The sequence below is a fragment of the Melanerpes formicivorus genome, unplaced genomic scaffold (genome assembly GCF_026170545.1).
Source record: "Melanerpes formicivorus ecotype bairdi unplaced genomic scaffold, bMelFor1.0.p_v2 SCAF_10, whole genome shotgun sequence".
Lineage (NCBI taxonomy): Eukaryota > Metazoa > Chordata > Aves > Piciformes > Picidae > Melanerpes > Melanerpes formicivorus.
Genome location: NW_027142362.1, coordinates 6,852,277 through 6,879,323, shown reverse-complemented (window position 1 = coordinate 6,879,323; position 27,047 = coordinate 6,852,277). Strand labels below are relative to the sequence as shown.

The following is a 27,047-nucleotide window of genomic DNA, read 5'->3' as shown; positions in this document are numbered from 1 at the left end:
CTGTGGTAAGAAAGCAGCTACTCGGTTTAGGAAAGATGTTGAGTTGCTGGAATGTGTCCAGAGAAGGGCAACAAAGCTGGGGAGGGGTCTGGAGAACAGCCCTGTGAGGAGAGGCTGAGGGAGCTGGGGTTGCTTAGCCTGGAGAAGAGGAGGTTCAGGGCAGACCTTATTGCCATCTACAACTACCTGAAGAGAGGTTGCAGACAGGTAGGGGTTGGCCTCTTCTCCCAGGCAACCAGCACCAGAACAAGAGGACACAGTCTCAAGCTGTGCCAGGGGAGGTTTAGGCTGGATTACCATCCAGAAGAAGTTCTTTCCAGAGAGATTGGCCATTGGAATGTGCTGCCCAGGGAGGTGGTAGAGTCAGCATCACTGGAAGTATTTAAAAAGAGAATGGATGAGGCACTTGGTGCCATGGTTTAGTTGATTAGATGGTGTTGGGTGACAGGTTGGACTGGATGATCTCAAAGGTCTTTTCCAACCTGGTATATTCTATATTCTATATTCTATATTCTATATTCTATATTCTATATTCTATATTCTATTCCACTTTACCAGCTGTGCCCCAGAGAGCTTCTTAGGCATTGGCACTTCTACTATGGGCGTCTCGATGTACTTGGGGTAGGCCATGGCCTCGCAGTCGCTGACGCCAGCGGTCCTGGGGATCACAGCTTTGATCCGGATCCGTTCACAGCCCTTCACCGAGCAGAACGCAAACTTCTCCTTCTCGTTTTGGGCTTTGAGTTTCAGAAACAGCAGCCTGCAGGTAGGAGAGAAAAGTGAGCAGCATCCATGAGACCTCTGTGCAAAAAAGGTACTCAGCTCCCAGCTTTGGTGGGTGCCTTCCTTATTCTTTGCACGATGTGTAGGGCAAATTCCCAGTGCTGATGTCTGTCCTTGCAAATAAAAGGGGACACATGGGATCACAGGATATTTGGGGTTGGAAGGGTCCTCCAGAGATCAAGTCCAATCCTCCTGCCAGAGCAGGACCATAGGTCACACAGGAATGCATCCAGATGAGGCTTGAAAGTCTCCAGAGAAGGAGACTCCACAACCTCTCTGGGCAGCCTGCTCCAGTGCTCTGTGACCCTCACAGTGAAGAAGTTCCTCCTCCATTTGAGGTGGAACCTCCTGTGATGTAATTTACATCCACTGCCCTTTGTCCTGTCCTGGGGTGCAACTGAGCAGAGCCTGTCCCCTCTTCCTTGACCCCCAGCCCTCAGATATTTATAAACATCTATTAAATCCCCTCTCAGTCTTCTCCAGACTAAACAGCCCCAGGTCTCTCAGCCTTTCCTCATAGGGCAGTGCTCCAGTCCCTCAATCATCCTGGTAGCCCAGGATGGTCTCAGCAATGGTTTGAGGAGGCCAGGGAACCCTTTGAGCTCTATTTTATCATGATACATTTATGCAGAAATATATGCTTCGTACTTTAGGTCTTTCTTCCTTTCTTTCCTTCCCATTATTTTAGTTCTTTGAAAGAAAATAACAGGCTTTGCACTCCTAGCTGCTGTGCATCCCTGTCCTGGTGTTTATAAACGGTTAGTGTTCCAAACAAGAAAGGTTGGCTGTGTCTCCAGTTCACCTTCATGATCTACACTTGGCTTTTTCTTTTCCTTTTTTTCCCCCCCTCTAATTTGTATTCACTTGGCACACCATTTCCCAGAGAAGCTGGCAGTACAGCAGAGGCTACAGATGACTGGCAGCTGTGGGAGTCCCAGGAAAATTAAACACTGGTCACATTCCCAGAAAGGCTTTCTGTGATCCTCCCTAACGGCATCAGTGAAGCAGCCACGATTCCAGCAGCATCCCCAAAGCCCTGTCCAAACAGGCACAGCCTGCTTGCTTACCCAGTGTCCTCGTCCCAGTAGTAGTATCCTTTGTTAGGATATCTGTGCTCCAGTTTCTCCATTTGAGAGGTTCTGTAGAAGGTTCCAGTTTTGTAGGTTTTCTTCAAGAGGCGATTGTGGATGTCTGAGAGAATGGAAAAGGTCGTCCCTCGGGGATAGCAAAACCCTACTTGGATCCAGTCATTCCTAAGAATAGCAGAAACACACTGTAAGACCAAGTTGACACAGGACTATTGTTTTCCTGGGCATGCTAGAAGCCAAACCAAATAATTCACTCTGAAATGCATCTTGATTTTTTCTTTTCCCCTGCTCAGTCAAAATTTTAATGGCTTGGGATGGATCGATGCAACATAAATTAGACATAACAACCACGAGTTAGTTAAGCAGCATGGGTCAGATCTGCTCCTGACTTCCACACCTGTGACTTCTATGCATCAGGAATGAATCTGGCCTGGGCTTCTAAAAATGAGCCACGTTATCTTGCCAGGCTTCCCAGAGGAAAGAGGAATCTGAGATGTCAAATGGAAAGCTAAGGGAGCTCAATGGACTTTCTGGAACAAGCATTCTGGAAGAGCTCAGGAGGTGCTGACCTCATCAATGAAAAACTGTGCAATTACATTACAGGACTGGAATGCTGGAATTCGTTGGATCACTCACTTGTTGAAGTTGATGAGCCATATGGCCAGCTCTTCAGGGGCTGTCTTGTCCCAGTGGATGGTGTAGCCTTTCCTCAGAGTTATAACTGGCTGATACTGCTGGTAATGAGTGCTTTTGCTCAAAGCCCCTTCCAAGTAGAGTGGGTGATTGTGGTAGTCATTTTTTATTATTTTCATTTTCAGGTTGGCTGGCTTGTAGGCTTGGATGTATATCTAGGTTTGAAAAAGGTCACCAAGGGTTTAATGAACTACAGTGAAACATGAAAGCTGCAGCTACTCGATGGCCGTGAACTGGCCTCGGCAGTGACCTGTGTGCCATGCTCTGCTATTGCAGCTCTTGGGCTTCCTTCTCAACACAGTAAACTGTCCCCAGGAGAGAAAAAAAGAGGGATCATTTCCCCATCCACTGAGGTCAAGAGTGTCTGCCAGTCAAGGCTTCAAACAGGCCTGCAGCAGGGCTGAAGTGTTACACAGCACTGGTGTCACCCCTCAGCAATGGGACAGTGTCTACCTGAGACCTCTGACTTCTACTGCACAGAAGTGTGAAAAACAGCTGAGGAGTTAGAAATTTGCTTTAGTGGCACTACACAGAACAAAGCAACCACTGCAACACCCAAGACAAAAACAGGAGCTACTCATCAGAGCAAAGAGAGGACTCTCACAAGGCAGCAGCACTTCAAGCTGGTGTGGTAGGAAGAATGGTTTGGTGGTTACACAACAGGATGAAAGACCACAAAAGCTGATGTCTGATTTCAACTGCACAGCACATTTCCCATAGCACGGTGGGCAACACTTCCCTCCATGTATCAAGGAGCAATAACTAGCCAGCAAGCCATAGATTCAGGGGTATTAATCTGTTAATGCCCATTGGAGCTCTTGGGGAACCTCAGGCAGAAGTTATTTGAGCTGTTAGCAGTCAAGGCGAAAGTATCTGGAAATGTAGCACAGTACCCCCATGTTCAAAAGTGCCTGTGCAGGGATGCAGACACAGGAGCCCCAAGCACCCTGAAGGAAGTCTGTTTCTAAAGGTTTAGCTTCACAGTGCCAAGAAATTGAAAATGCAACAAAGTGGTAACTGCAAGGCTGGCAGCTTCACCTGTGCAAAGTGTCCACTGCAGATGGAACCCCTCCAGTCAGGCACGTCGATGCAGTCAGGGTGCTTGATCAACCAGTTGTCTTCTTTTATCAGGTATGAGCCTGGGTATTCTGACACAGAACCATCCACATCATGGAAAACTGAGGTTTTATCACCATCCATATCCAGATCGTTGAACCAGGGTCCGGGTTCACCAAAGAAGACCCTGGAGGTAATCTAAACAAACCAGTAAAACACATTTACAACTCCAGAAGGGAATTAACTTAGAGTACAAAGCAAAGGAAGCCTTTGGTCACTAGGATGGCTCAAAGGACCCATTCTCTGACTGCATTTGTCATTGGAAAGTGTTGGGCCTGTGGGTCAACCTGTGCATGAAAAGATCTATGTATGTACTGACCACCATTCTTACAGCTTGAGAGGATAGGATAGGATAGGATAGGATAGGATAGGATAGGATAGGATAGGATAGGATAGGATAGGATAGGATAGGATAGGATAGGATAGGATAGGATAGGATAGGATAGGATAGGATAGGATAGGATAGGATAGGATTAACCAGGTTGGAAAAGACCTTTGAGATCATCAAGTCCAACCTATCACCCAACACCATCTAATCAGCTAAACCATGGCACCAAGCACCCCATCCAGGCTCTTCCTAAACACCTCCAGTGATGCTGACTCCACCACCTCCCTGGGACAGCACATTCCAATGGCAAATCTCTCTTTCTGTGAAGAGGAAGTCTGGGGCTGCAGGACCTCTGAGGCAGCACTTAGATGGTAATAAAACTGTGAGCTTCTGAAACTGACCATCCAAAGAGGGAGGCATCAAAACAATTCTCATCTGAGCTGGTCTGGATGCTGGCAGGAACATCAGTGCCATTTGGTACAAGCATATCAGATTAAGGGTGGTGAGACCCTGGCACAGGTTGCCCAGGGAGATGGTGGAAGCCTCATCCCTGGAGATTTTTAAGGCCAGGCTAGATGTGGCTCTGGGCAACCTGATCTAGTGTAAAGTGTTCCTGCCCATGGCAGGGGGGTTGGAGCTAGATGATCCTTGAAGTCCCTTCCAGCCCTGACAATTCTGTGATTGGCTCTGCCTGCACATGACCTCTTCCTTAAGCCTGAACTCAGTGCAGACCTGGGTCACACACTTAAGAGTTGTGTTTGGCTTGTCTCACAGAGCAGATACAGATTTGTTTGCTGACTGTGGGGTAAAGGCCAAACCAAGCAGACTTTCAGCCTCAGCTATGAGATGGTTTGTTCTTAGAATCTGGAGACAGGTTCAGGAGATGGGCAGTTTCACCACAGCCACTTCACTCTGCTGAAAGGTTTTTAAGGTCCCAAAGCCACATAAAGTCACACTGTTGCTGGGAATAATCAGCAACTTCCCCTGGGAAGTGGCTTCTCAGACAACTTCTGACTGATATTTTTATCCAGCATAAATAAATGCCATGTCACCAGCCTGCCTGGTGACCTGTGAGTGACCAACCAGCCCTCTAAGGGGAATTCTGCCTTTCCCATCCCAGTTGGCAGAAGGTTCTCTAGTCAGCACTTTTCCTGACGTCTGAAGAAGTCTGATTTTTGAAAGTTAAGCAACCCAAATCATTTCATCCCAACCACTTTATATATTTATTTGTTTGCAGTGTTTGGCAGTGGGATTTGACAGCTGCTGGAGGTGAACCTCAGCAAACCAGTCAGCACAGATTTGTGCAAGAAAACACAAAAATAACTCAAGTAACCCGGGCAGGTTCAGACCAGCACCCAGGAGTTCATACTGGCTGGGCCTTGCTCTCATTTATGTCTGCAGGACTGGAGTCCATGATGGAGCTACAGTATCACAGTATCACAGTATCGCTTAGGTTGGAAAGGACCTCGAGGATCATTGAGTCCAACCTATCAACACAGACCCCATGACTAGACCATGGCACCAAGTGCCACGTCCAATCTCCCCTTGAACGCCTCCAGGGTCGATGACTCAACCACCTCCCTGGGCAACCCGTTCCAATGAGGAATTACTCACTCGGTGAAGAACTTTCTCCTCACCTCGAGTCTAAACCTCCCCTGGCGCAGCTTGAGACTGTGTCCCCTTGTTCCCCTACCCTGGTGTGCAGGGTTGCAGAACTACCCAGCATAGCGCAGTTTCACTGCCTGTTCCCCAAAATCATCCTTTCTGCTTCTAGGTCAGTGAGCTCTTCCACAAGAGACTTCCTGCTGTGGTTGATCTAATATTATACCACCACTGAAAATAAAGGGGTGACCTTATCACTCTCTACAACTACCTGAAGGGAGGTTGTAGACAGGCTGATGATGGTCTCTTCTCCCAGGCACCCAGTACCAGAACAAGAGGACACAGTCTCAAGCTGCGCCAGGGGAGGTTCAGGTTGGATGTTAGGAAGAAGTTCTATACAGAAAGAGTGATTGCGCTATGGAACGGGTTGCCCGGGGAGGTGGTGGAGTCGCCGTCATTGAAGGTGTTCAGAAGGAGACTTGACGGGGTGCTTGGTGCCATGGGTTAGCTGTTTGGGTGGGTTGGATTGGTTGATGGGTTGGACACGATGATCTTGAAGGTCTCTTCCAACCTGGTTTGGTTTATTCTAATAATAAAGGTTTATTCTTCTCCCTATTAGACCTTCCACAAGAGTCTTCCCTCTGTTTTTGCTTTAATATCACACCACCACTGAAAATAAAGGGGCAGATTATTCTCTCCATTCTGTCTAGTTCTGGAGCCCCTATTACAAGAATGATCTGGAGGTGCTGGAAGATGTCCAGAGAAGGGCCACAAGGCTGATCAGAGGGCTGGAGCTCCTCTGCTATGAGAATAGAGTCAGTCTGGACAAGAGAAGGCTCTAAGGAGACCTTATGGTGGCCTTCCAGTATCTGAAGGGGACCTACAAAAAAGCTGGGGAGGGACTTTTTAGGCTGTCAGGTAATGATAGGACTAGGGGGAATAGAACAAAAATAGAAATGGATAGATTCAGATTGGATGTTAGGAAGAAGTTCTTCCCCATGAGGGTGGTGAGACACTGGAACAGGTTGCCCAGCGAGGTGGTGGAAGCCTCATCCCTGGAGGATTTTAAGGCCAAGCTGGATGTGACTGTGAGAAACCTGCTGTAGTGTGAGGTGTCCATGGCAGAGGGGTTGGAACCAGATGATCCTTGAGGTCCCTTCCAACCCTGACAATTCTATGAGTCTATGATTTCTGAGACATACAGAAATGGAAACAATTTTTCACTTGAGTGCCACTATCTTATTTTCTTTTTTGAAACTGGTGCCTGCTTCTGGTTTGCTGCAAAGCTGCCAGAGAATCTCTGACTTTCTGGTTCTTCCACCCTTCCAATTCTCTCTTAGTTAACCTTTCGGCAAGGCCAGCAGGCAGCCCGCCGAAGACCTCGTGCTTTCTGCTACAGGCTGCTAACCCCTTTCTGCCCACTGCTCCAAAGGGATGCCAGCTGGGAGAGGCCTTTCTGCGGGGGCTGACTCACGGGGACATCCTCGAAGCGGATGCTGGTGACGTTGTTGTTGGGGCAGCTCTGCCAGGCGTTGTTGAGGCGGAAGGCCAGGGCGCTGGTGTGCCGGCCCTCCAGCGCCGCGAACTTGCGGAAGGTGCAGTTCTGCACGTTGATGGGGCCGTCGTAGAACTGGATCCCTCGGATGGGGAAGTCCCTAAAACGTGCAGGGGAGACAGAGAGACTCGGTCGTGACATGGGAAAAGGCATTCTAGACGTGCACAGCCCCGCGGCGCTTTTCTCAGCTGCTTGGCATTGTTTGACAGCCCTTGGGATGACTCCCCAGTTCACGTGTTGGAGGAGAAGGGATTTCCCTCCTTTTCAGGCCTGTGAAGTCCTCTTATCCTCACAAGTTCAGCTCGAGTTCTCTCATGTCTGAACAGATCATCTTTGTTTGGCCTGCGCTCCTCCAGGGAAGGAACTTACAGCAATGCCAAAGCATCGACCTAAAAATGACTAAATTCGTGTTTGCCATCAGAAATGAGTTCTACAGCAGTGAAACCTGAAACTCTTGAGAGCCATGCAGACTCTCTGGCTGAGCAACAGCGGGGCTAAAAGAAGTCCCACCGTGTCTTTCGAAGGAACTTGGAGAGAAACAGAGCAACTCAGCTGCAATAAAAATAGCTTTGAAAGCAAGGAAAGGTCCCACAGTCTGTAGGGCTGGAAAGAGGTGAAGGGGCAGAACCTGTCCTAACAGCCATCTGCATCATTTTTCACACTGGTTAAGTGAACAAGATGCTTAAACTCCTCTAAAGGCTAAGAGAAGTTGCTTCAAATGCCACTTATGATATATAACATGGATCCCTTCCTTACGTGAACAGCTTCCCTCAGGCAAGACTTATCTGCTCTGGTGCATTTGTTCTGTCCCACCAAGTTTCTGCACACACCACTCCAGGTGAGATATGGCCACAGGTATCTACATAAAGGATACCAGCAGGAAGGCTGGAGCAGGCTGGCTTTTCATTACTGCTGTAGTTACTAACAAGCCTCCTGTACTGCCAGTGACAGCAACATTGAAGTGCATAACATGGCAGAAAAGCATCAGCTGAGCTGTTTTTAGGGCTGCTGTTAGGATAACTGCTGTTAGGTAACTGCTGTCAGGATTAAAAGTAAAACATTACTGCACTTGCAAACTGATCTGCAGCACAAAGGTCTATGAAGAGGCCACACATGAGGTTTACTGGCCATTTCAGAGCTAACAAAGGCATCAAATCCCTGTAGCACTGCAGCAATAGCAACAGCAGTTCCAAGGACATCTATGACCACATTTGGGCCAGCACAAGTCCAGGGAAGGGCTTCCACAAGTTTTCCTGGCAGCTCACCTGGATGGAGACTGCCACATTGCTCAACCACACATACAGAAGTGCCAAGGTAGCACTAAGTCTTCTTGCTGTCTTCTCAATTCTCTTTGCAAAGGAGAGGGGGAAGGAAAGAGGAGTTTGATGCTGTCTCGGCAGCCTGCAAGTAGGTCCCTGCCAGCAGCAGCTGTACAGTGAGGACTTTGGGATTGGGAGACATGAAACCAAATATTTCCTGTGTAGTGATTATTAAACTGAACAGCTCTGAAGAAAGCACACTGGGATGGAGTTGGCACTGAGAATGGCAACAGTGACATGCTGAGCTGAACTTACGGGCTGATGGGCAAGGTCCTTCCTCGGTGATCCAGGCCTCCAGGTCCCCAGATCTCATTGTCCGTCATCTCAGTACCCAGGTTTCCACTTTCACCAACAAAGAGGCTGTTCTTGATTTCTTGCTTTGAGCCATCGTCATGAGGGAAAGTCCCACCACTAGGAGGGAAGGGCTGGATGTAAAGGGGCTGCTCACACTCATCCCCATCCGCCGTGCCCCAGGCTGTGCACAGCCTGCCCCACGCTTACCTCGCCAAGGTCAGGCCAATGCCATTGTCAGCAAACCTGCAAAAGGAAGATAGATGCTTCAGAAAACGTTTGGGTTTGCTTTGTTTTATCATCTCAACCTAAAATAACCTAACCAATGAGGTGAAGGTTAGAAAGGCTTCACTACTGAGCAGGTCTCATGGGGAACTCAGGCTTTTCCAGGTTTGTTCCCTGCTCAGTGTTGGAAGACCTTTTTCTGGCACATCCTCAGCGTACACAGATAACATGAAGCAGCAGACATGCACCTGATAGTTCCCAGCTGAGGTTAAGTCAGTGATTACTGGGCAGAGCTTACTGTCTGGCAAAGCTTTTCCCCTCTGTCTGATGCCCACACTCTGTTCAGTGGCAGGTAAAGGATGGCTCCTCTCTCTCACTCCAGCTACATTTATGATTCAATGGTGCTTTGCCTTACTCACACCTCTCTCCTCCCCTGCGTTCACAGATCACAAACCGCTCCCAGGAAATAACTTTACAAAAGGAAATGTTAGAGGAGCAGGGAAGCCTGGCTTCTCATCAAGAGGAAGACAGAGATCAGGTCTTTCTTATTAACAATAAATTAACAGGTGTTTTAAAAATAAAATTAAAATTAAAAAGTCTTTCCATATTGCTGAAATTCCAAAGCTTTTAGGTGAGATAAATCGCAGCTGCTGGTCCACAAGTCCTGCTCATAGAGGGTTCCAATTAATATGATACTAGAAGTCTTGACGCTGTGTTCACAGGGGTGTCCCTCTTCACACGCCTGTCGTGGCTCTGAGGCAGAGCAGCAGCGGGGATGCTGCAGCGGGGATGCTGCAGCGGGGATGCTGCAGCAGGGCCAAGCCAGCTTTCCCCGCTGCTGTCTGCAGGTGGCAGCCCTCCTCCGCCTTGGCCTCGGCGCCTCCAGCCCTGCACACACTCACTGCAGCTCCGCACTGCGCGGCACACTCGCTGCTGTTTTTTCAGTGTACACCGAGTCTGTTTGTAGCAATGGGAAGTGGAAATGGCCGTGGCCATAAAGATGATTACAGCTCGGTGGCTGCTGCCTCGAATTTCCACACTCAGGTTTGTTTCTGGAGAGCCAGGACTTGGTCGTCCAACAGCACCCATGTGCTGCATCTGCTCCATGTGCAGTGTAAATGTCCCAGTGGCGTGAGTGTGATCTGCAAAGGCAGCACTTCCTGGCCCTGGAATGGTCTAGATACTTCCAGTTCCTGAGTTCATCAGAAGCATAAAGTGCAATACTGCAGCTTACATTTCTGGCTGCTCCTCTGCAGCCTCATTCTCACCAATGCAAACAGCCACTGCAGCCAGCTCCTACCTGAGGAGGCTCAGGGGAGACCTTATTGCTGTCTACAACTACCTGAAGGGTGGTTGTAGCCAGGAGGGAGTTGGTCTCTTCTCCCAGGCAATCAGAACCAGAACAAGAGGACACAGTCTCAAGATGCACCAGGGGAAGGTAATACTTGAGGTGAGGAGAAAGTTCTTCCCAGAGAGAGTTGTTGGCCATTGGAATGTGCTGCCCAGGGAGGTGGTGGAGTCACCATCCCTGGAGGTGTTCAAGAGGAGATTGGATGTGACACTTGGGGCCATGGTCTAGTAGTCATGAGGTCTTGGGTGACGGGTTGGACTTGATGATCTTTGAGATCTTTTCCAGCCTTACTGATTCTATGATTCTACCACCAGTTGCTTTAAGAGGTTTGGGTCACTCTGGCTGGCAGCTGGACACCAGAACACAGTGTGACAGCTATTTCTCTTAGACTTATCACAGCATGCCTCATCAAGTAGCTTTTACCCTTTTTTTCTCCTCTTTCTTGAGGTTGGTATCAAGAGCCTGGCTCAGCAAATGAAGCTGTAGAAGGTCATCTGTTTTCAACTGCAAAACAAATATCTGCTGTGACCAGTGCAGGAAATGAGCACAGCACACTTGCCCACTCTCTTTCTTGCTGCTATGATTCATAGTTTTACGTCTGCTTTGTCAGTGCTCACTTATTCAGCACAGCAGTGGACCCCATAAAACAAACTCTTCTACGCCCAGGCTTAGCCAGGCAGAGTGGTGGATTTTGCTGCTTTCTTTTCAAAGCACCTAGTTTTTCATGTGAAAACTTAAGTGTTGTTTCTAGTTGTTTGCATCTGTGTGTGCCTGTGTGCACATTGGTCAGCATCACACAGGAGAGCAACCTCCTATGAAGACAGACTGAAAGAGTTGGGGCTCTTCAGTCTGGAGAAGAGAAGGCTCTGAGGAGACCTTATTGTGGCCTTCCAGTATCTGAAGGGGACCTACAAGAAAGATGGGGAGGGACTTTTTAGGCTGTCAGGTAATGACAGGACTAGGGGGAATGGAAACAAAATAGAAATGGGTAGATTCAGATTGGATGTTAGGAAGATCTTCCCCATGAGGGTGGTGAGACACTGGCACAGGTTGCCCAGGGAGGTGGTGGAAGCCTCATCCCTGAAGGTTTTGAAGGCCAGGCTGGATGTGACTGCGAGCAACCTGATCTAGTGTGAGGCATCCCTACCCGTGGCAGGGAGATTGGAGCTAGATGATCCTTGAGGTCCCTTCCAACCCTAACAATTCTGTAATTCTGTGAATCTGAGGGATCTTCAGCTCAGACACAGCAGGTTGTGGGAGTGTAAAATAATGCCTTTGCTTACTTAACCTTTCATCTTTATTCCAATCTTGGCCATAAGAAAGGTGCAAAGCTATATAAATAGTCTGAACCACAGCTATGCTTGCCACAAACACCAGGCTGAACTCTGAGAGTTGAAATAAGGCAAAACTCACTGGCAGTTGTCCAGCCACACATCTCCACCCCGCAGCCAGGCCCCATGATCCTGGTTCTTGTAGGCAATGAAGCGCTCGATTATTGCAGGTTCCCTGGGCTTCAAAGGATCAGCATCTTTGTGTGGGCTGTATCTGCAACCAGACAGAAGGAAGGTGGCTGAGGGAAGGTAGCTTTGCTTGGTGCATGGCCCTGCTAAACATCTGGTTTCTGCTAACTCAGGAACAGCTTTGGGACAAGAGTCCATCCAAGTGGTGTGTCTACTCAAGCAGCAATGGCCAGACCCAACTGCCAAGGGAAGGCCAGGCCAGGCCAGGCTGATGTAAAGACCCACTCCAAGTTTCCTTCCACATCTCCCTTATTGCCTTGCTGATATATTGCAGAAAGCATGGAAAGTTCCTTATTGCTCCCAAAAGTCAGAGATATTTTTTGATCCCTTACTGTTATCCCTCAGCATATCCCTGGTATTTAGATAAATCTCCTGTTGTTTTCCCTTTGGAGCAGTCTTATCTCCTAGCCTTGGCTATACTGTGGCAATGAGTACCACTGCCAAAGCTTCTTTGCTATGGAAAAGAATCAAAACATCTTGGAGAGGGGTTGAAAGTATGTCCTTCACTATTCCCACTGTACTCAGGACACACGTACGAGATCTATTAACTCTGAAGTTCTCAACTATGATGAAATATTGGCCAGATGCAGACAAAAGATGCAGAAACAAGTGCAAACTGCAGCTCTGCTTGCCCTCAGCTGCTGCATGTCAGCCACCACTCAGGTTACAGGATCTGAGCAAGGATCTGGCTCCCTGTGGTGATGCTGAACTTGACCATCATTTAGCCGGTCCTGAGGCTCAGCTCTCCCATTTGCTGCTGAAGAAGCATCTTCCATCATGCTAAAGAGCTTAGAGAAGCTGACAGATGAGCACCCAACACAGTGCCAGCAATGGATGGCCCAAAGATTAAAATTCATGCCTCACCACAGGGCAGTGAGGCCAAGCTGTCACTTGGCTAACAGATACTCAATAGTGCTTTCCTTTGCTTAATAAGCTGTTATATCACTCAAAAACTGAGCACCAGGCTGAGAGGCTTCCACCAAATGAGTATTGCTTTGGCAGCTCCATCATGGAGAGATTTAGTATCAGCCCTTGTGGATTCCCCAGGCACTGGTAAATACAGATGGATTCCAGTTTCACATTCATGTGTAAGTGGGGGGAACACCACAGGCTACAGAATTTGACTCAGGCTTTTCATGCAGTAGCTGCAGACAGAACAATCTCTCCAGCCCTGCAACTGCCCAGCCTACCTCCAAGCCTGCCCCAGTCAGTGCAGCTAGAATCACTTACTCACTCTTTTTGCCTTGACACATGGAAAGTGGAAAATGGCACAAATAATCTGAGCTGCAGCCTGGCCTTGTGGGTGATCCCTGAGCATAAATGTGACTGCATTATAACTGGTGGGTTCCCAGAGGTCATTCCTGCCTTTGTATGGCAAGGGACAAGTTGCCTTTTGCAATCACTCACTGTGCCTGTGGCAGCAGGCAGTGCCCCAAGGTGCTCAGCTGTATGGAAAAGTAGCATCAGCCTCCCAGGGGAATTTGAAGGTACTTGCAGAGCAGGATGCTCTTAACAAGTTATTTTTTAGCAGTTGCTTTTGTCATTGCAACAAGAATGTCAATTAACTGAGCAGAAAATAACGTAAAGAATATTAACTTTTCAACATCTTTTAGCATCAGCTGCCAGAGAGAGAGCACTGGGATGATGTCTCACAGGGTAACTGATATCTGAGCTGCTGGGTGCTTATCTAAAGAAAATAAAATGAGTGGGACACCCTTGAGCAGATGGAACACCCATGCCAGCTCAGCTCCGAGATAAACAACAAGGACAAATTGGAAGGCTGTGGGTGCTCAGGGTCCCTTAGGAAGGGTAATGAAGTGGTAAAGCTTTGTGAAGACCTTCCCTCAATCCAAGCCATCCCAAAGGCATTGCAATGATTCCTGTCAGCTTCCTTAGGAGCAATTTCACAGCTTTCAGTCAGTGCTATAGAGAAATCCTTTCCAAACCAAACTGTGCAGAACACTTTACCTCCCCGAGATCAGCGTCAGGATAGGTCTCTTGTCCTTGGCGGAGGCTGGAGTGGTTTTAACACCATTATCAATGATCATTCCAGCCTAGAAGAAAAAAGCAATGAAATATTAGAGTAGGTCTAGATATTTTACAGCTCTTTCCATCTCCAGGCTCTGCCTCCAATTGTTCTAAATCAGAGGCACTTGCACAACCCTAATAACTGCTTCTGTTGGTAGCTTGCGAAACAGAGGGCTGCCAGGATTCCCCAGACTTGCATACACCCCCCCCAAAATGGCTGCAAACCTCCAGAAACTGCACCCCTCTCTGGTAAACACATCCCCCCACACATAGGCAGCCTGCTGCCGTAAGACACAGCCACACAGCACAGCATGCCTAGGGTAAATAAGTAAAGAGAAGGCAATTAGACAGAGTGGCCTGCATTTATCCCTCCAGAAGCTGTTCAGTTAGTTGCTGCCATTGGCAGTTGTGGTCTATAATTAGACAGGCTGCCAATAGATGCTCCTGGAGGCACTATTTTAGGAGTGCAGAAGCGGAGAAGCAGCCTGAGCAGAGGGAAGAGCCTCTCTGAATGCACAGCAGCCAAGTGAAGCGGCTGCTCCGAGAGCCAGCACGCAGGCTGCTCCAGCTGCAGACACAGACAAGCTCACAGCAGCGCTCAGTGGAACAGAAAGCACAGAAATGCAGAAGGCATTAGCAGCTTGCAGGCCCCAGGAGCTGGAGCCAGGAGCTGGCTGCCTGCAGACTCACCCGGTAGTTGGAGTGCGCGCGGTTGTTGGAGAACCTGCCCATGGGCATGTGCTCCGAGTAGCCAGGGGAGTACATCCCTGCCGAGGGCCCTGTCGGCACGTGGTGCAGCACAAACCAGAAGCCTGTTTCCTGGGGAAGACAATGGACTCCTTAGGCTTTGCTGGAACTTTCTTACTGGCCAGCATTAGCCAAGGATTCCTCAGCAAAGCCACCAGACCTAAGCTAAGAGATTTCAGGACGAACGGCAGCCAGCAGTAGTGCCCTGCACGGCTGCATGCAGCAAAAGGGTTCACACACACACACACACACACACACACACACACACACACACACACAGAGGTATCCATACTCCCACCTCTCCAAGGTATCTCAAGGTAGGTTTTGGCATCTGTGTTGAAAGTATAGGCCAGACTTTCAAAATCAGAGCGCACACACAGAGAGACACACACACTGCTGTCCTCCTATCACTGCACATCCCCATCTCTAAAGAACAGACCATTTTTATTTAGCTGCCTAAAAACATGTCAAGAAGCCCCAAAATCTCTGTACTCAGATTTGGAAGCTTTGGAGAGACCACGTCTCTTTGGTCAAGGTTTGGTTTACTCCTTCATTTGTCTCAGCAGGAAAATACAGGCTCCTGATGTGACCGAGACTTAGAGTACTGCAATCAACAAAATCGTTGCCAAAGACTTCCCTGAGACTCCACAGTCACATTTATTTAATTTACTGAGGCTACACACTGGGCAAAGGCTGGGAATTTTTGGTTGAGCCATCCAGCTCAAGAAACAGCAAGCAGCAACAAGAGTGGAACAAAACTACAAGTGCTGGGTTTTATTGTGGAGCTAGCCATGCTCACACATGGCTCAGCAACACCAGGCAGAGCCTCAGCCTCGCTGGGCTGTAACTGGTTTGAGCTGCTACCAAGTAGGAAACTCCTGTACTCACTTCAGACCCTGCAGCTGCACAGTTGATGAGGTTGTTGTGTGGGTTGGCTATCCAGAAGGTGGACACGGCGCTGCAGGGCAGGAAAACAAAGAGGAACATGAAAATGATGCTTCAAACACACACAGAGCCACCACACAACTCCCCCCAGTACAGGCAGGGCTGATGACTCCCCAGATAAGGGGTCCTGCCTAGGGTTAAAAGGGAATGGGGTTTTCCTTCTCTTCTCCAACCACATGTCCTCTGAGGTTTGACAGAGAGCATGCCCTTATCTTTTAAAGCCCTGAGTATTAAATGAGGAATTTTGACTGCAATTCCAAGCCTGCTATGAAGCTGTCAGATGCCAGTCAGGTTTTATTATGAGGAAAACGTGTTGTTTCACAACTTGCAGAAAGAGTCTTTGCCCCCAGACAAGCCCTCGAATTCATCAGAGGCTCGTTTAGCCCAGGACCCCATGAATTCCTCTGAAGGGCTTTCCAGGAATACCCCAGGACCTGCCTTCTCCAAGGGCTGCTGTGATTCATCAGCTTTATTTGCTCTCCTCCTATGCATTTCTTTTGAGATAAAAGGGCTCCATTTGCCTAATGCACATAAAAGACTCTTAACTGAAAGGCTCCCATCAAGGAGGAAAGATCAATCCACCCTGTCCCGCAGCACTCATTAAGCAACAGGCACAGGAGCTCTGGGAGGACACAGTCAGACCTTACCCCCAGCACAATGCCTCCCTAAATTTACTGGGTAAGATTCAGCCTCCTGTCGGGGTGAACCTATGGAAATGTTATCTCTAGTTTAATCTGCCATGAAGGACTTCACAGGGGCTTTAGGCCACCTGATTTTGCTTCTCCTAGGATGAGGTTTCCTTTGTGTGACTTTATCGTGGAAGCATAGCGAATGGTTTCTATTTTGGGCTTGGGATTGGCCTAGAAAGAAACAATTTGAGGTGATTTACAAAATCTCTGCTGCTTTGCAGGCAGGGGCAAGGCTGTTGTGTTTCCCCAGTGAGCTGCCTTCCAGCCCTGTCCTGCTCCTCAGAGCCCTGTCTCCACTGCTGGCCACAGCTCCTTGCCTGCCTCTTCCAAGGCAAAGGAGCTGCAGCCAGTGCTCCCTGTGCAGGGTGCCTGGGCTGCTGCCCCAGGGCAGCCCCAGTGTGCTCTGGCACTTGAAGCCTGGCTGAGCCTGGTGAGCTGTTCTGATCTGACCTTGAGTTGATAAAGCAAGATGGGGCACAAAGTACCACAGGACCTCTTCATCACACCTCCACCTAGCATTCCTAGCACACTGTCATAAAACAGCCTTCAGAATGCCACAAAACATGTCCCTCTGGCCACGAGGTGGACTCTCAGGGGACAATGAGCACAACAGCTGATTAGCTCTTACTTTATGAATGGAGATGTGCAGGGTAATTTCTAAGCAATCACAGATGTGGAAAGGAGCATTGCATGAATCCATCTCCTCCCCTTGCCAAACTAACAATCTAAAAATATGTTTCTTTGGACAAAACCCCAGCTCTGAGGACAGGCTGGGTGATACTGATACAGTCTCAGCAGGTTGAGAGTGTTTCCAAATAAAAGAAATCCCCCAAAGATTTGTAGTTTAGGCATCAATCAGCTCCTAACTAGCTCATGTTCAGGGTGGGTATTTGGCTCCACAGCCTTTCTCATTGACCTTTTGTGGAAGTAAAATTTAGCTTTTCTCAAAAGGGCAGGTTCCCCTCCTCCCCTCCACCCCCACCTACAGCAGAATAAATTCCTGGAGAAAAATCTGGGCTACAGGCAGAAGTCTTCCTGTCTCCCAGCAGCTGCTGTGGGCTCAAGATAAATCTTCACCCTGGATAACCTCCTGTTCTGTTGCACAGGGGCCTTGTCCCCGAGGTGATCCACCATCAATGTCAGCATCTTGGAGGCAAGCTTGACATCCAGGTGTTAATGGCAAACCCTCTGAATGCAGCATGGGGCCAGAGATGTGCTCCAGACCACATGCCATGCTCCATGGACTGTGGCTGGGCATCTGCTTGCCTAGCTGCTAAGCTCAGAGTTACTGCTCTGGGAGTCTGGTGCTCTTTTGAGGAGAGTCAGAGGGATGTGGAAAGAAGAAGAAAGCTAATTAGGTGCCTGACATCCATCAAAATGAGTAGGCTCCCTGTAATTAGCAATTAAATCATATTCCTAAGCTGTGCACCTTGATTTTGGGGGGCAGAAAACCATCTGGAAAATGGAAAGAAGGGCTAGAATGGCCTTCAGGAGTAAAGGGAGTCCATATCCCACCTTATGACAGGGTCAGCTACAACTAAAGTATTAGTGACTGCCCTTCCTCTGAGTTGTGCTTAAAATTTGCTGCTAATGAAGAACTCATTCATTCCTCCATGAAAAAAACAATCCTACAGCTTATCTGTGTGGCCAAGGTGGATTTGTTTCTCCTGCACCGCACCTGATTTCTTCCTATATTGCAACCAAACTGCAGACAGCACTTGTAAAATCTGTTCTGGTGCCTTTACAACCCTCATCTAAACCTCAGCTGGCAGATCTCTAAGGCTACTTAGAGGAAAGGATCTTGCAAAAAAGGAGATGAGAAGCATTTGGCATCTTCCAAGTGTAATATAGGGTTTGTGGCAAAGAGAAGTTTTACAGGATGTTAGGGGTTGGAAGGGACCCCTGGAAATCATGGAGTCCAACCCCCCTGCCAGAGCAGAACCATAGAATCCAGCACAGGTCACACAGGAATGCATCCAGATAGGGCTTGAAAGTCTCCAGAGAAGGAGACTCCACAACCTCTCTGGGGAGCCTGTTCCAGAAGTTCCTCCTCCTGCTGAGGTGGAACCTCTTGTGCTGTAGTTTATATCCATTGCCCCTTGTCCTGTCACAGGGTGCAGCTGAGCAGAGCCTGTCCCCTCCTTTCTGACACCCAGCCCTCAGATATTTACAAACATTTATGAAATCCCTTTCCTGGGGTAGGAAGCATCTCAACTGACTTCATGATAAAAATGAAATTACACCTCAGTGTGTATAGGAATTTGAACAGCACAGGTATGGAGATCCCCAGGAGGATGTTCTCAGCCTTTGGGGTATGCAGCCCAGAGCTCTACAGGTTACTGTGCCATACATGTGTGATGCTATCTCTTACGGCTAAGCCTTGCAATAAAAAGAAAGAAGAAAAGGAAGGCTCCCACTCACCTACAGTCCTGCCTGGGTTTGGGGATGTAGCCTGGGTAAGCACCCTCAGTGATCAGCTTGCACATCCTGCTGTCTCGGTCGGAGGGGAGCAGGGTGCTGGGTTTGACCAGCAGCCCAAGGCAGTGATCAAAAGTGTTGCGCTCCTCCGGGCCATCCTCTGTAAAGAAGCAATGGCCCAGGGCATCGTAGCCCACAACGTCCTTCACCTGCATGTACAGAACAAAGGGCAGCATTCACCTTTCATGTGAATGAGGAGAAACTACAGCAATGGCTCTTGGCAACCTCAGCACCCTCTCGAGCTCAGGGTGTGTAAGCAAAACCCAAATCAAGATCACTCTCTGCTCTGAAGAGCAGTAACTCCAGCACTTACATTTAACTAGAATTTGTCATCACCTAGGAAATGCTCATTCCTCTCTTTTTGTCAGCCTGTGAAATCAGAGACTATCTCAGCATGGGGCTGGAAAAAACCATGAGGTTAATGGATTATTGGAGGATGTTACACATTCAGATCACATCTGGGCCCATGCACCTTCACATGGAGCTCCATGAAATGCAGCTGAAAAATGCAGCTGAGCTGAAAAATACATTTTCAGGCTATCAAAGAGACAGCAAGTTGTTTTCCAGACAGGCTGGCTTGGTTTAGGTTTGACCTGATCCTTTCTTTCCAAGATGCTGACAGAAGCTTTTCTTGACCCTGAGACAAATCAGCTGGTGTTAATCAGTGCTGCTCTGGGTTTGGTTTGAATGTTGCTAACGTCAGGACACCGTTGTGCTGGATAGAACAACACCCTACCCACTGCTGAAAGAGCTGAGAAAACAGCTTCAGCAGCTGGAATGTGGCTAGGAAACAACAGCACTTGGACACACTGTGCCCAGCATGTCAGTTGGTAGTGGATGTGTCTGGGATACAGAAAATTCAGGTCTGTCCTGGTCTGTCTCTTTGCTTTTCCCATCAGCCATCAATTGCCTTGGACTTGGGATACCTTCCTGGCAAATCCCAGGATGTTCCTACAAATGCTTCTGGTGAAGCAGCGAGTGCCAAGGAGCAAAGACAATCCTAAACTGGCCAGAAGGCAGATTTTCTATGGTGCCTTTGAGAGAATTGGATGCTCAACTGCCTGAATTGTTCTGTACAGCCCTGGGACTCCTCTGCCACCTTCATATCTCATTCTCAAGGCAAGGAGAACCAATTTCAAATAAAATGCCAGGGCTGGTATTGAAATAGCTACAAATATGTTTCCACACAAGAAAGAACACTCCGCTTGCTGAGCCTATTGCGAGCTTACATCTGCACACACATCTATTCTGTGCCATCCGTGCTGCAGTATAAATAGTCAAACCTCTGAACACAAGGCATCAGACTGAACTGAACACAGCTACAACGACCTGCAAAGGGGAGCATCTGAGGACAGCTCGCTGGAATTCACTGCTAGCCCCCTGAGCTAATTAGATGCTAGATCTGGCAAAGTTTAGGCTTCTCTATTTAGGTGTAACCGGTAAGTACTAGGCGGAACTGTCCCCTCTTGGAAGAAGGAGCTGTCTGAGCCTTGCATTGCTGAAGGTTTACAGAGAGAGGAACATTGCAGGAGAGTGAGTGATCTGCTGGATGTTTCCAACAGACAGAGCAAGTCTTTTAAGCAGGGAGATGCCAGAACTGCGCAGAAACCTTCACACAAGAGTCACATTGGAAAGACAATAAAGGTGTCACCGGTGCTGTGACATTTGGATGATGGCAACAGTTTCCCTAGGGCAATGTTAGCCACTTTGCATGGTTGTTCATCTTCCCAGCACTGCACCAGGACTGGGACTTGAAGGCCTGCAGTGATCAGAGTGCAGCTGGGGCAAAGCCCCTCTCTTGTATGTGGAGGAGCCCATCTGCCAGCACAGTGAGAGAGGAGTGAAGCAGAGAGAGGGGCTCCAAGCCAGCAAGTGCCAGTTGCTCTCCTAGCTCATCCCTGAGGGCCCACAGAACACCAGGCAGTTACCAGCCGTTGTCACCCTCCATCTGATTCATTTCTCTCCCCATATCTCGTCTCTTGGGCAGCTCTGCCTTAGTTTCCTTTGTGTGTTTTCACAAGCCCAGCACTGAAATGCTTGGATAGCAAACAATGCTTGTTCCAAGTGGATTTAATTCTTCCTTTGATCAAAACATTCCTAACAGTCCATAATCTTACTTTAACCAGGAATAATTTATGGCTAGACAATGCTCTTCATGGTAAAACTATTGTTGTGTAGTATAGCTGGATTACTAAAGGAGAGACCACTGAAGCCATTAGCACAGCCTCTTAGTTCATGAAGTAGAGCTCTGCCCTGGATCCTGCCAGACTGTTTATTGACCTCCCCAGTGGCTGATTCTATTTTAGTGTGCACACTGGGAAAGGGTGGAGAGATTGGGAATCAGAGCAAAGTTCCAACCCTGGGATTGCAGTGGCATAACTCAGTGGTTCTATGGCCAATCTGTTAAAGAAAACATTGGGTAATTATTTCATTTTCAAACAATTACTGTGGTGAGAAAGGAATTTCTACAGATCTGTTTGCAGAAGGCCCCTCTGTGCCTTCCAGGGGATATGAATTTGCAGAAGAGTGCAGAACAATCCACGAATGGAAGTCAGCTGATGCTGAAATAGTGACTGCTAGCACACTGTGCAGGCCCACAGAAACACATCCCTGTCATCAGGGACACCTGGACACTCTTCCCCCCTGGTATTTCCAGTATGAGTGAGTCTGCAGTGACACAAGAAAAGCAATAGCAAAGCAAGCAGGGCAGCCTGGCTCTGAACTGCCAGCCTGTTGTAATGACAACGACAGCTGATGCCCCCCCTCCCATCTCTTAAAGGATCTGCACAGGTACCCAGTCACAGTCATGCAAGAAGCCACTCTGAAATGTGAACGTTGAGAACACCATTAAGTGCTGTGCTGAGGTTTAATAGTCCAGTCAGAGTCTTTGCATGGCTATTTCCCAAGGGCATTGTGTGCACATCCTCATTCTGTCAGCAAAGTGTGCTTTGGATCTGCCTGACTCAGAGGGAAGGAATGTCAGGTGGGGAAAGATGGAACTGAAAGGTGCTCCTGCAGGTAGGAACAGGTAGTGTTGGCCAAGTCATGAGATAGCAGGCAACTAGGAAATGCATAGAATAGCTGTTGTGATCATCAGGGACCCGTGTGGGTGTCTGTGAGCAAACCTGTGGTAGCAGGAAGTGGAAAGGAAGGAAAATAGAGTCAGAAAGCAGATGTGGAGATCATGGTGGGATCACCTCATGAATCAAGGCATGGACCTGCTGACTGAAGATGCCTATCACAAAGGACTGAACCAACAATGAAGTGATGCAGCCTTTGGAGTATGCTTTCTGTGATGCAACTGAACAAACTTGCTCAGGTTGCATTATTTGACTGGGGCTTTCTTTTCAGCTGTCAGCAAGAATTGCATGGCTAAAAGGAACAGCTGTTAAAGTACCATGAGCAGAGCTTAGTGTTCAAATGTTTTGATAAATAAAATCAACAGGGATACAGTCCTGGGCTAATGTCCATTTCAGATTGTATATGTCCTCAATTCTAAGATTCCACTTGGGTGCCTTGTTGTGGAGGCAAAGCATGGTCATGTAGGGAATTGTGGCTATTGTGAGAATCAAGCTGCTTTCATCAGCTACTGCAGCCTTTCTAAATTTCATCATGCCATCTTGGCTGGTGAAGCCTGAGCACACAGATGCCTGTGTCGTGGATCCCCACAGCACAGCTGCCACTTGGAGAAAGCACAAGAGACAGAACTATTTCCAAATGCTCTCTATGAATCCATGTGTCTGGCTGATAAGAAAAATGCCAGGCTCTGGGTATTTGGTTTGGCAAGTGTTAATCTATGGGGAACGAGGCTCGTAGATCCAGCAGCAGGGCTTTAGCTGGTCTGCAGCTCATCAACAGCTATGCAACCTCTGTGCAGCCAAAGAATGTATTTTATGGTGCCACTGGTGATAGCCCATGAGGGTGTGACAAATGAAACCTACACTGCTGTCCTTCCAGCCTGCACATTAGCTGTACACTGAGCCCCTTGCCTGCAGCCTTCACACTGGGAGGATGCCACCTCACCCTTCATGCCTTGGCTCTCTTAGACAGTAGAATGGCTTTTTGCTTCAGAAGCCATGTTCACTTGGTAGGGTTTCAAGGTCATGCTATAAACCTAGAAGGACAGAGGTCAACCCCAAACCCTTGGATTTGTAAACAGCAGATAACAGCTGCTCTTTTGAAGACTAGATTTGAGCTGATACTTGGGGAAAAGTTGTCTAGTCAAACCTGATGCTGGGTTCACACCTTTGGCAGCTCTGCTTTGGGGATAGATTTCTGCATATTTCTTGACTGTGAGTAAGAAGAAGCCATCAGAGGTAGGGTAAGAGTGAGAAAAGCCTTTTGGGATTACATGCCAGTCAGTAAGGTATCATTTTTTTCACTCTGGTTCCTTACCCAAAGAAGGTGGCACCCCTACCTCCAGGGAGAAGCTGAACATGTACTCTCCGTCTTGTGTGCTGTACTTTGTCTGGTAAGCAAAGGTGATTTTACAGATTTACTCTAAAGGATTTCTTGTTTTGGAAGGCAATTCTGACAAATCAGAGCTCTGAGAGTGCTTAATGTGTGAATGGCACTGCAAGCAGAAACCTTCCTTACAGGAAAGATGAAGCACAGTTAAACCTTCTGATTATCCTCTTTAAATAGCAAGCTGGCAGTCCACAGATAGATTCAACTGCTCATTAGAGGTGGGCTGGTCTGCAGGCATCACTGCACACAAAAGCTCAGCCCACTCCAAGTCAGGCACAGCCCACAGCACCACATTGGCCATGAAACACACCTGCAGCATCTAGCCAGGGCAGCAAGAGACAGCCCCAGGCTCTGGCAGGAGGGCACCTCATGTCCTGCAGTAATTAGAATCACAGAATTGTTAGGGTTGGAAGGGACCTTAAGGATCATCCACTTCCAACCCCCTGCCACGGGTAGGGATGCCTCACACTAGATCAGGCTGCTTACAGTCACATCCAGCCTGGCCTTCAAAACCTCCAGGGATGAAGCTTCCACCACCTCCCTGGGCAACTGGTTCCAGTGTCTCACCACCCTCATGGGGAAGAACTTCTTCCTAACATCCAATCTGAATCTACCCATTTCTATTTTTGTTCCATTCCTCCTAGTCCTATCATTACATGACAGCCTTAAAAAGTCCCTCCCCAGCTTTCTTGTGGCCTCCTTCAGATCCTGGAAGGCCACAATTAGGTCTCTTCTCAGCCTTCTCTTCTCCAGACCGAATAGCCCAAACTCTTTCAATCTATCTTCACAGGAGAGCAGCTCCAGCCCTCTGATCATCCTCATGGCCTTTCTCTGGACACTTTCCAGCACATCCAGATCCTTCCTGTAATAGGGGCTCCAGAACTGGACACAGTACTCTAGGGGGCAGTTTCACCAGAGTGGAGTAGGGGGGAACAATTAGACTGTATTCATGCTAGGAGGAAATCATCTGACTGCTGCCTTCATGTCTAAGGTAGACATTGGTTCTTCTTACCAGTAAGCCATTGGATCCATGGACTGTGACACAGCGGGAGAAGGTGTGGTGGATGGAGACATCCTTCACGTACGTTGGAGGGTTGTAGCCTCCTTTCTCATCCACATCTCCAGCCATATGGAAATGAATTGGATAATGTCCCATTGTCTGCTGGCCCATGTATTTCAGCTCTAGACCTTCAATGTGGGCAGCCTTAAAATCCAGACCAATCTGGAGAACAACAGAACATCAGTCAAGAAACATGAAGGATGTGGAGGGTGAGAAGGAGGAGGAATACAGGGAGAGAAGGGTTGACTGTATCTGCTAGAAAGAGTTACCAAGTGGGAGCAGTATGGCTGCAGGGTGAGGGAAGAGGGTTCATAGGGGCTAAGGGGAGCATAGCTGCTCCTTGATCCCACCACTGCTACCATGGCTATCCTTTGCCTAATTCTAGAAGGAAAACGATTTGTATCTAATACTGTTAAGGAGCTGCAGTCACTTGGGTCAAAACAAACTCCCCAGGCTGAGTGCCACCAGAAACTGAGGAAAATTGGCATTGAGGTGTGGAGACCCTATCATGGGTGGGTTGAACAGCAGCCTGGCTTGCTGAGCAATATCTGCAGGGGCTTGAGTGCACTTCAAAGCCAATGGACAGGCAGCAGCAGTGGGGTGGATCTGCTGTACTGTGGGGAGTGGCTCTTTGCTCAGTTGCTGACACAAGGGATTTTTCCCTTCCTGCATCCTGGTGTCCTTGGTATGTGAAGGTGTGGCTGAGAGGAGGAAAGTGCAAGAAGGCAGCTCCAGCCCTACCTTGATGTGTCCCCCAAAGGTGTCGAAATCAAAGAAGGAGCACAACTTGCTGCTGTACTCATAGCACGTCCGCTCCATCTCGCCCATCACCACAACGTTGTGGCTCAGCAGCCCCACTTCTGCCCGCATGTCCACACCATCAATGACTTCTCCAACGTGGAGGTAAGCTGCCTTCCCTGAAGGAACAGAACCCAGTGTCAGGGTTACTCTGCCAACGCCATTTTCCCCTTGTGCTTCCTGTGCTGGGGGCTGGTGTGGGCTTGGCATGATAATGAAAGGAGTAACTGAGTCAGCAAAAAACTCTTGGCTGGCACCTCAAAGAGAGGCAGGTGTCACTGAGATATTTGCAACAGAGGAAGTGGGATTTTTAGTCTTAAATTGCTTCATTTAACCAGTTTGTTAAGCCAGCAGTCTGTTAGACAAAACACATCTCCCACCTTGAGAAGGGACTGCGATCATTCAAGAGCTTTTTCCTTTGGATTACAATCAGCCAGGAATGAACATCCAAATGCAAAGAAAACTCATGATGCAGCTACTTAAAAGTCTAGATCCCCAAGGTTAGCACAGCAATTCCCATAGTGAGACGTGAAGTTGCTCAGAGCCCACAGCTCTACTTGTGGATGAGCATGAGCCTGCCCCTGCTAACAGCATGGCTTTTAATCTGAGCAAAGAGAGGACTGGGCACAAAACTGTGTAGCAATTGTGGCTTGGGACAACTGCAACCCCTCATCCAACCCATGGGCTGCAAACCCTCCTGCTGCCTGACCTCCCAAACCTCTCAATTTTAGACCTGCCTGCATGTCTTTGCTTGCTCTTAATGCTTCCCTCTGCCCTGGTGCAGTTGGAATCAAGGAGCTCATGCATCTGCCTCTACACCACCCACTGCCAGGCCAAATTGCTCACAACATCCTCCACGCACACCCCCTGACTCCACAGAGGGGTTAAAAGGACTGATAGCTTTCCCTGGCATGACCAGAGAGGGGGTGAAGCCCAGGCAGTGCAGCTGTGTAGAAAGCACAATCAGATCTATGCTGTAATTTCATTCAAACATATTCCTGCTCCCTCCTTCCTTCCGCAGCTTTCTGCAGCGAGTGCAGTTGGGGAAAGGTTCATCTTACTGACTACATTCTGTAGGATTCCAGTAAAAATAACTAATAAACTCTTTAAGTAAAGGCTGAACTCTAAGGAATGCTACACTTGCATGTATTTCATTTCAGAGGAATCATTCAAATCTGTAATTAGAAACAAATGGCAAGCCTGAAGCCTGGCTGCTGCTGAGAAGTGCTTTAAGCTTAAGCAGAAAGTCCAAGTGGAGGGGAGGATTCTGAACAGGGAAACAGCCTTGTTTTTAACCAAAACACCATGCTTTGACTTCATAACAAAAATAAGCACACATCATTCACTGCCTCTTCTCCTGCAGATGAGAGTGTGCAGTTTGATGGTAGGATTGGGATCTGGGAAGGGTGAATGCTCTGCCTCTCTTGCAGGTTGCTGTGTTGCAGGACAGGGCTCACAGCACTATGTGTGCCCTCTGCCTCAGCACCTCTGCCATCAAAATAAAATGATTATGTGAAAAAAAACCCTCTCTGTTGACTAGAGGAGTGGAGAAGGCAGAACAGGTGGATGCTTTTATCTGGGGCTGCAGTAGGAAGATGAGGTTCCTCTGCAATCCACATTTAGCCCCAGGAAAAAAGAGGTTGCAAGGGGGCACGAGCTTCCACATCCTCCTTTTGGGCTATTGCCTCCCATGAAAGTCCTGGGCTTCCCCACATCATTTCCATGAAGCCAATAAGCCTCATTATGTGTGTGGCCAAAGCAGACCCAGCCCATCCAAAAAGCAGCTTTGCTTCCCTTATTCACGTGCAATAAAAAAGCCACCACAGTGAGTGTCCTCCTCATGAGGACACTGTGATGGATCCTTGAGCTCTTATGGAGCACAGCCTTGAGTTAGGAAACTGTTTTCAAGCCGTTGTTTTTCTGTTTCCCCCAGAGCTGACCTTTCCTTGATTTACTGAAATGCA

The 27,047-nt window shown here is 48.3% G+C and overlaps 1 protein-coding gene across 3 annotated transcripts in view; it reads right to left on the bottom strand.

Moving 5' to 3' along the window:
• The window catches only part of CEMIP (cell migration inducing hyaluronidase 1), a 122,262-nt gene that overhangs the window by 8,828 nt on the left and 86,387 nt on the right, over positions 1-27,047 (bottom strand). For all 3 annotated transcript variants that reach the window (XM_068143448.1, XM_068143449.1, XM_068143447.1), the window contains 14 exons: positions 25,027-25,202; positions 24,238-24,447; positions 18,702-18,907; positions 15,535-15,604; positions 14,590-14,718; positions 13,840-13,925; positions 11,765-11,896; positions 8,986-9,021; positions 8,740-8,895; positions 7,085-7,265; positions 3,603-3,818; positions 2,508-2,719; positions 1,851-2,036; positions 556-760 (listed from right to left, as the gene is read on the bottom strand). In XM_068143448.1, the coding sequence (XP_067999549.1) occupies positions 556-760; positions 1,851-2,036; positions 2,508-2,719; positions 3,603-3,818; positions 7,085-7,265; positions 8,740-8,895; positions 8,986-9,021; positions 11,765-11,896; positions 13,840-13,925; positions 14,590-14,718; positions 15,535-15,604; positions 18,702-18,907; positions 24,238-24,447; positions 25,027-25,202 (2,201 nt within the window). The remainder of the gene's footprint in view (positions 1-555; positions 761-1,850; positions 2,037-2,507; positions 2,720-3,602; positions 3,819-7,084; positions 7,266-8,739; positions 8,896-8,985; positions 9,022-11,764; positions 11,897-13,839; positions 13,926-14,589; positions 14,719-15,534; positions 15,605-18,701; positions 18,908-24,237; positions 24,448-25,026; positions 25,203-27,047) is intronic.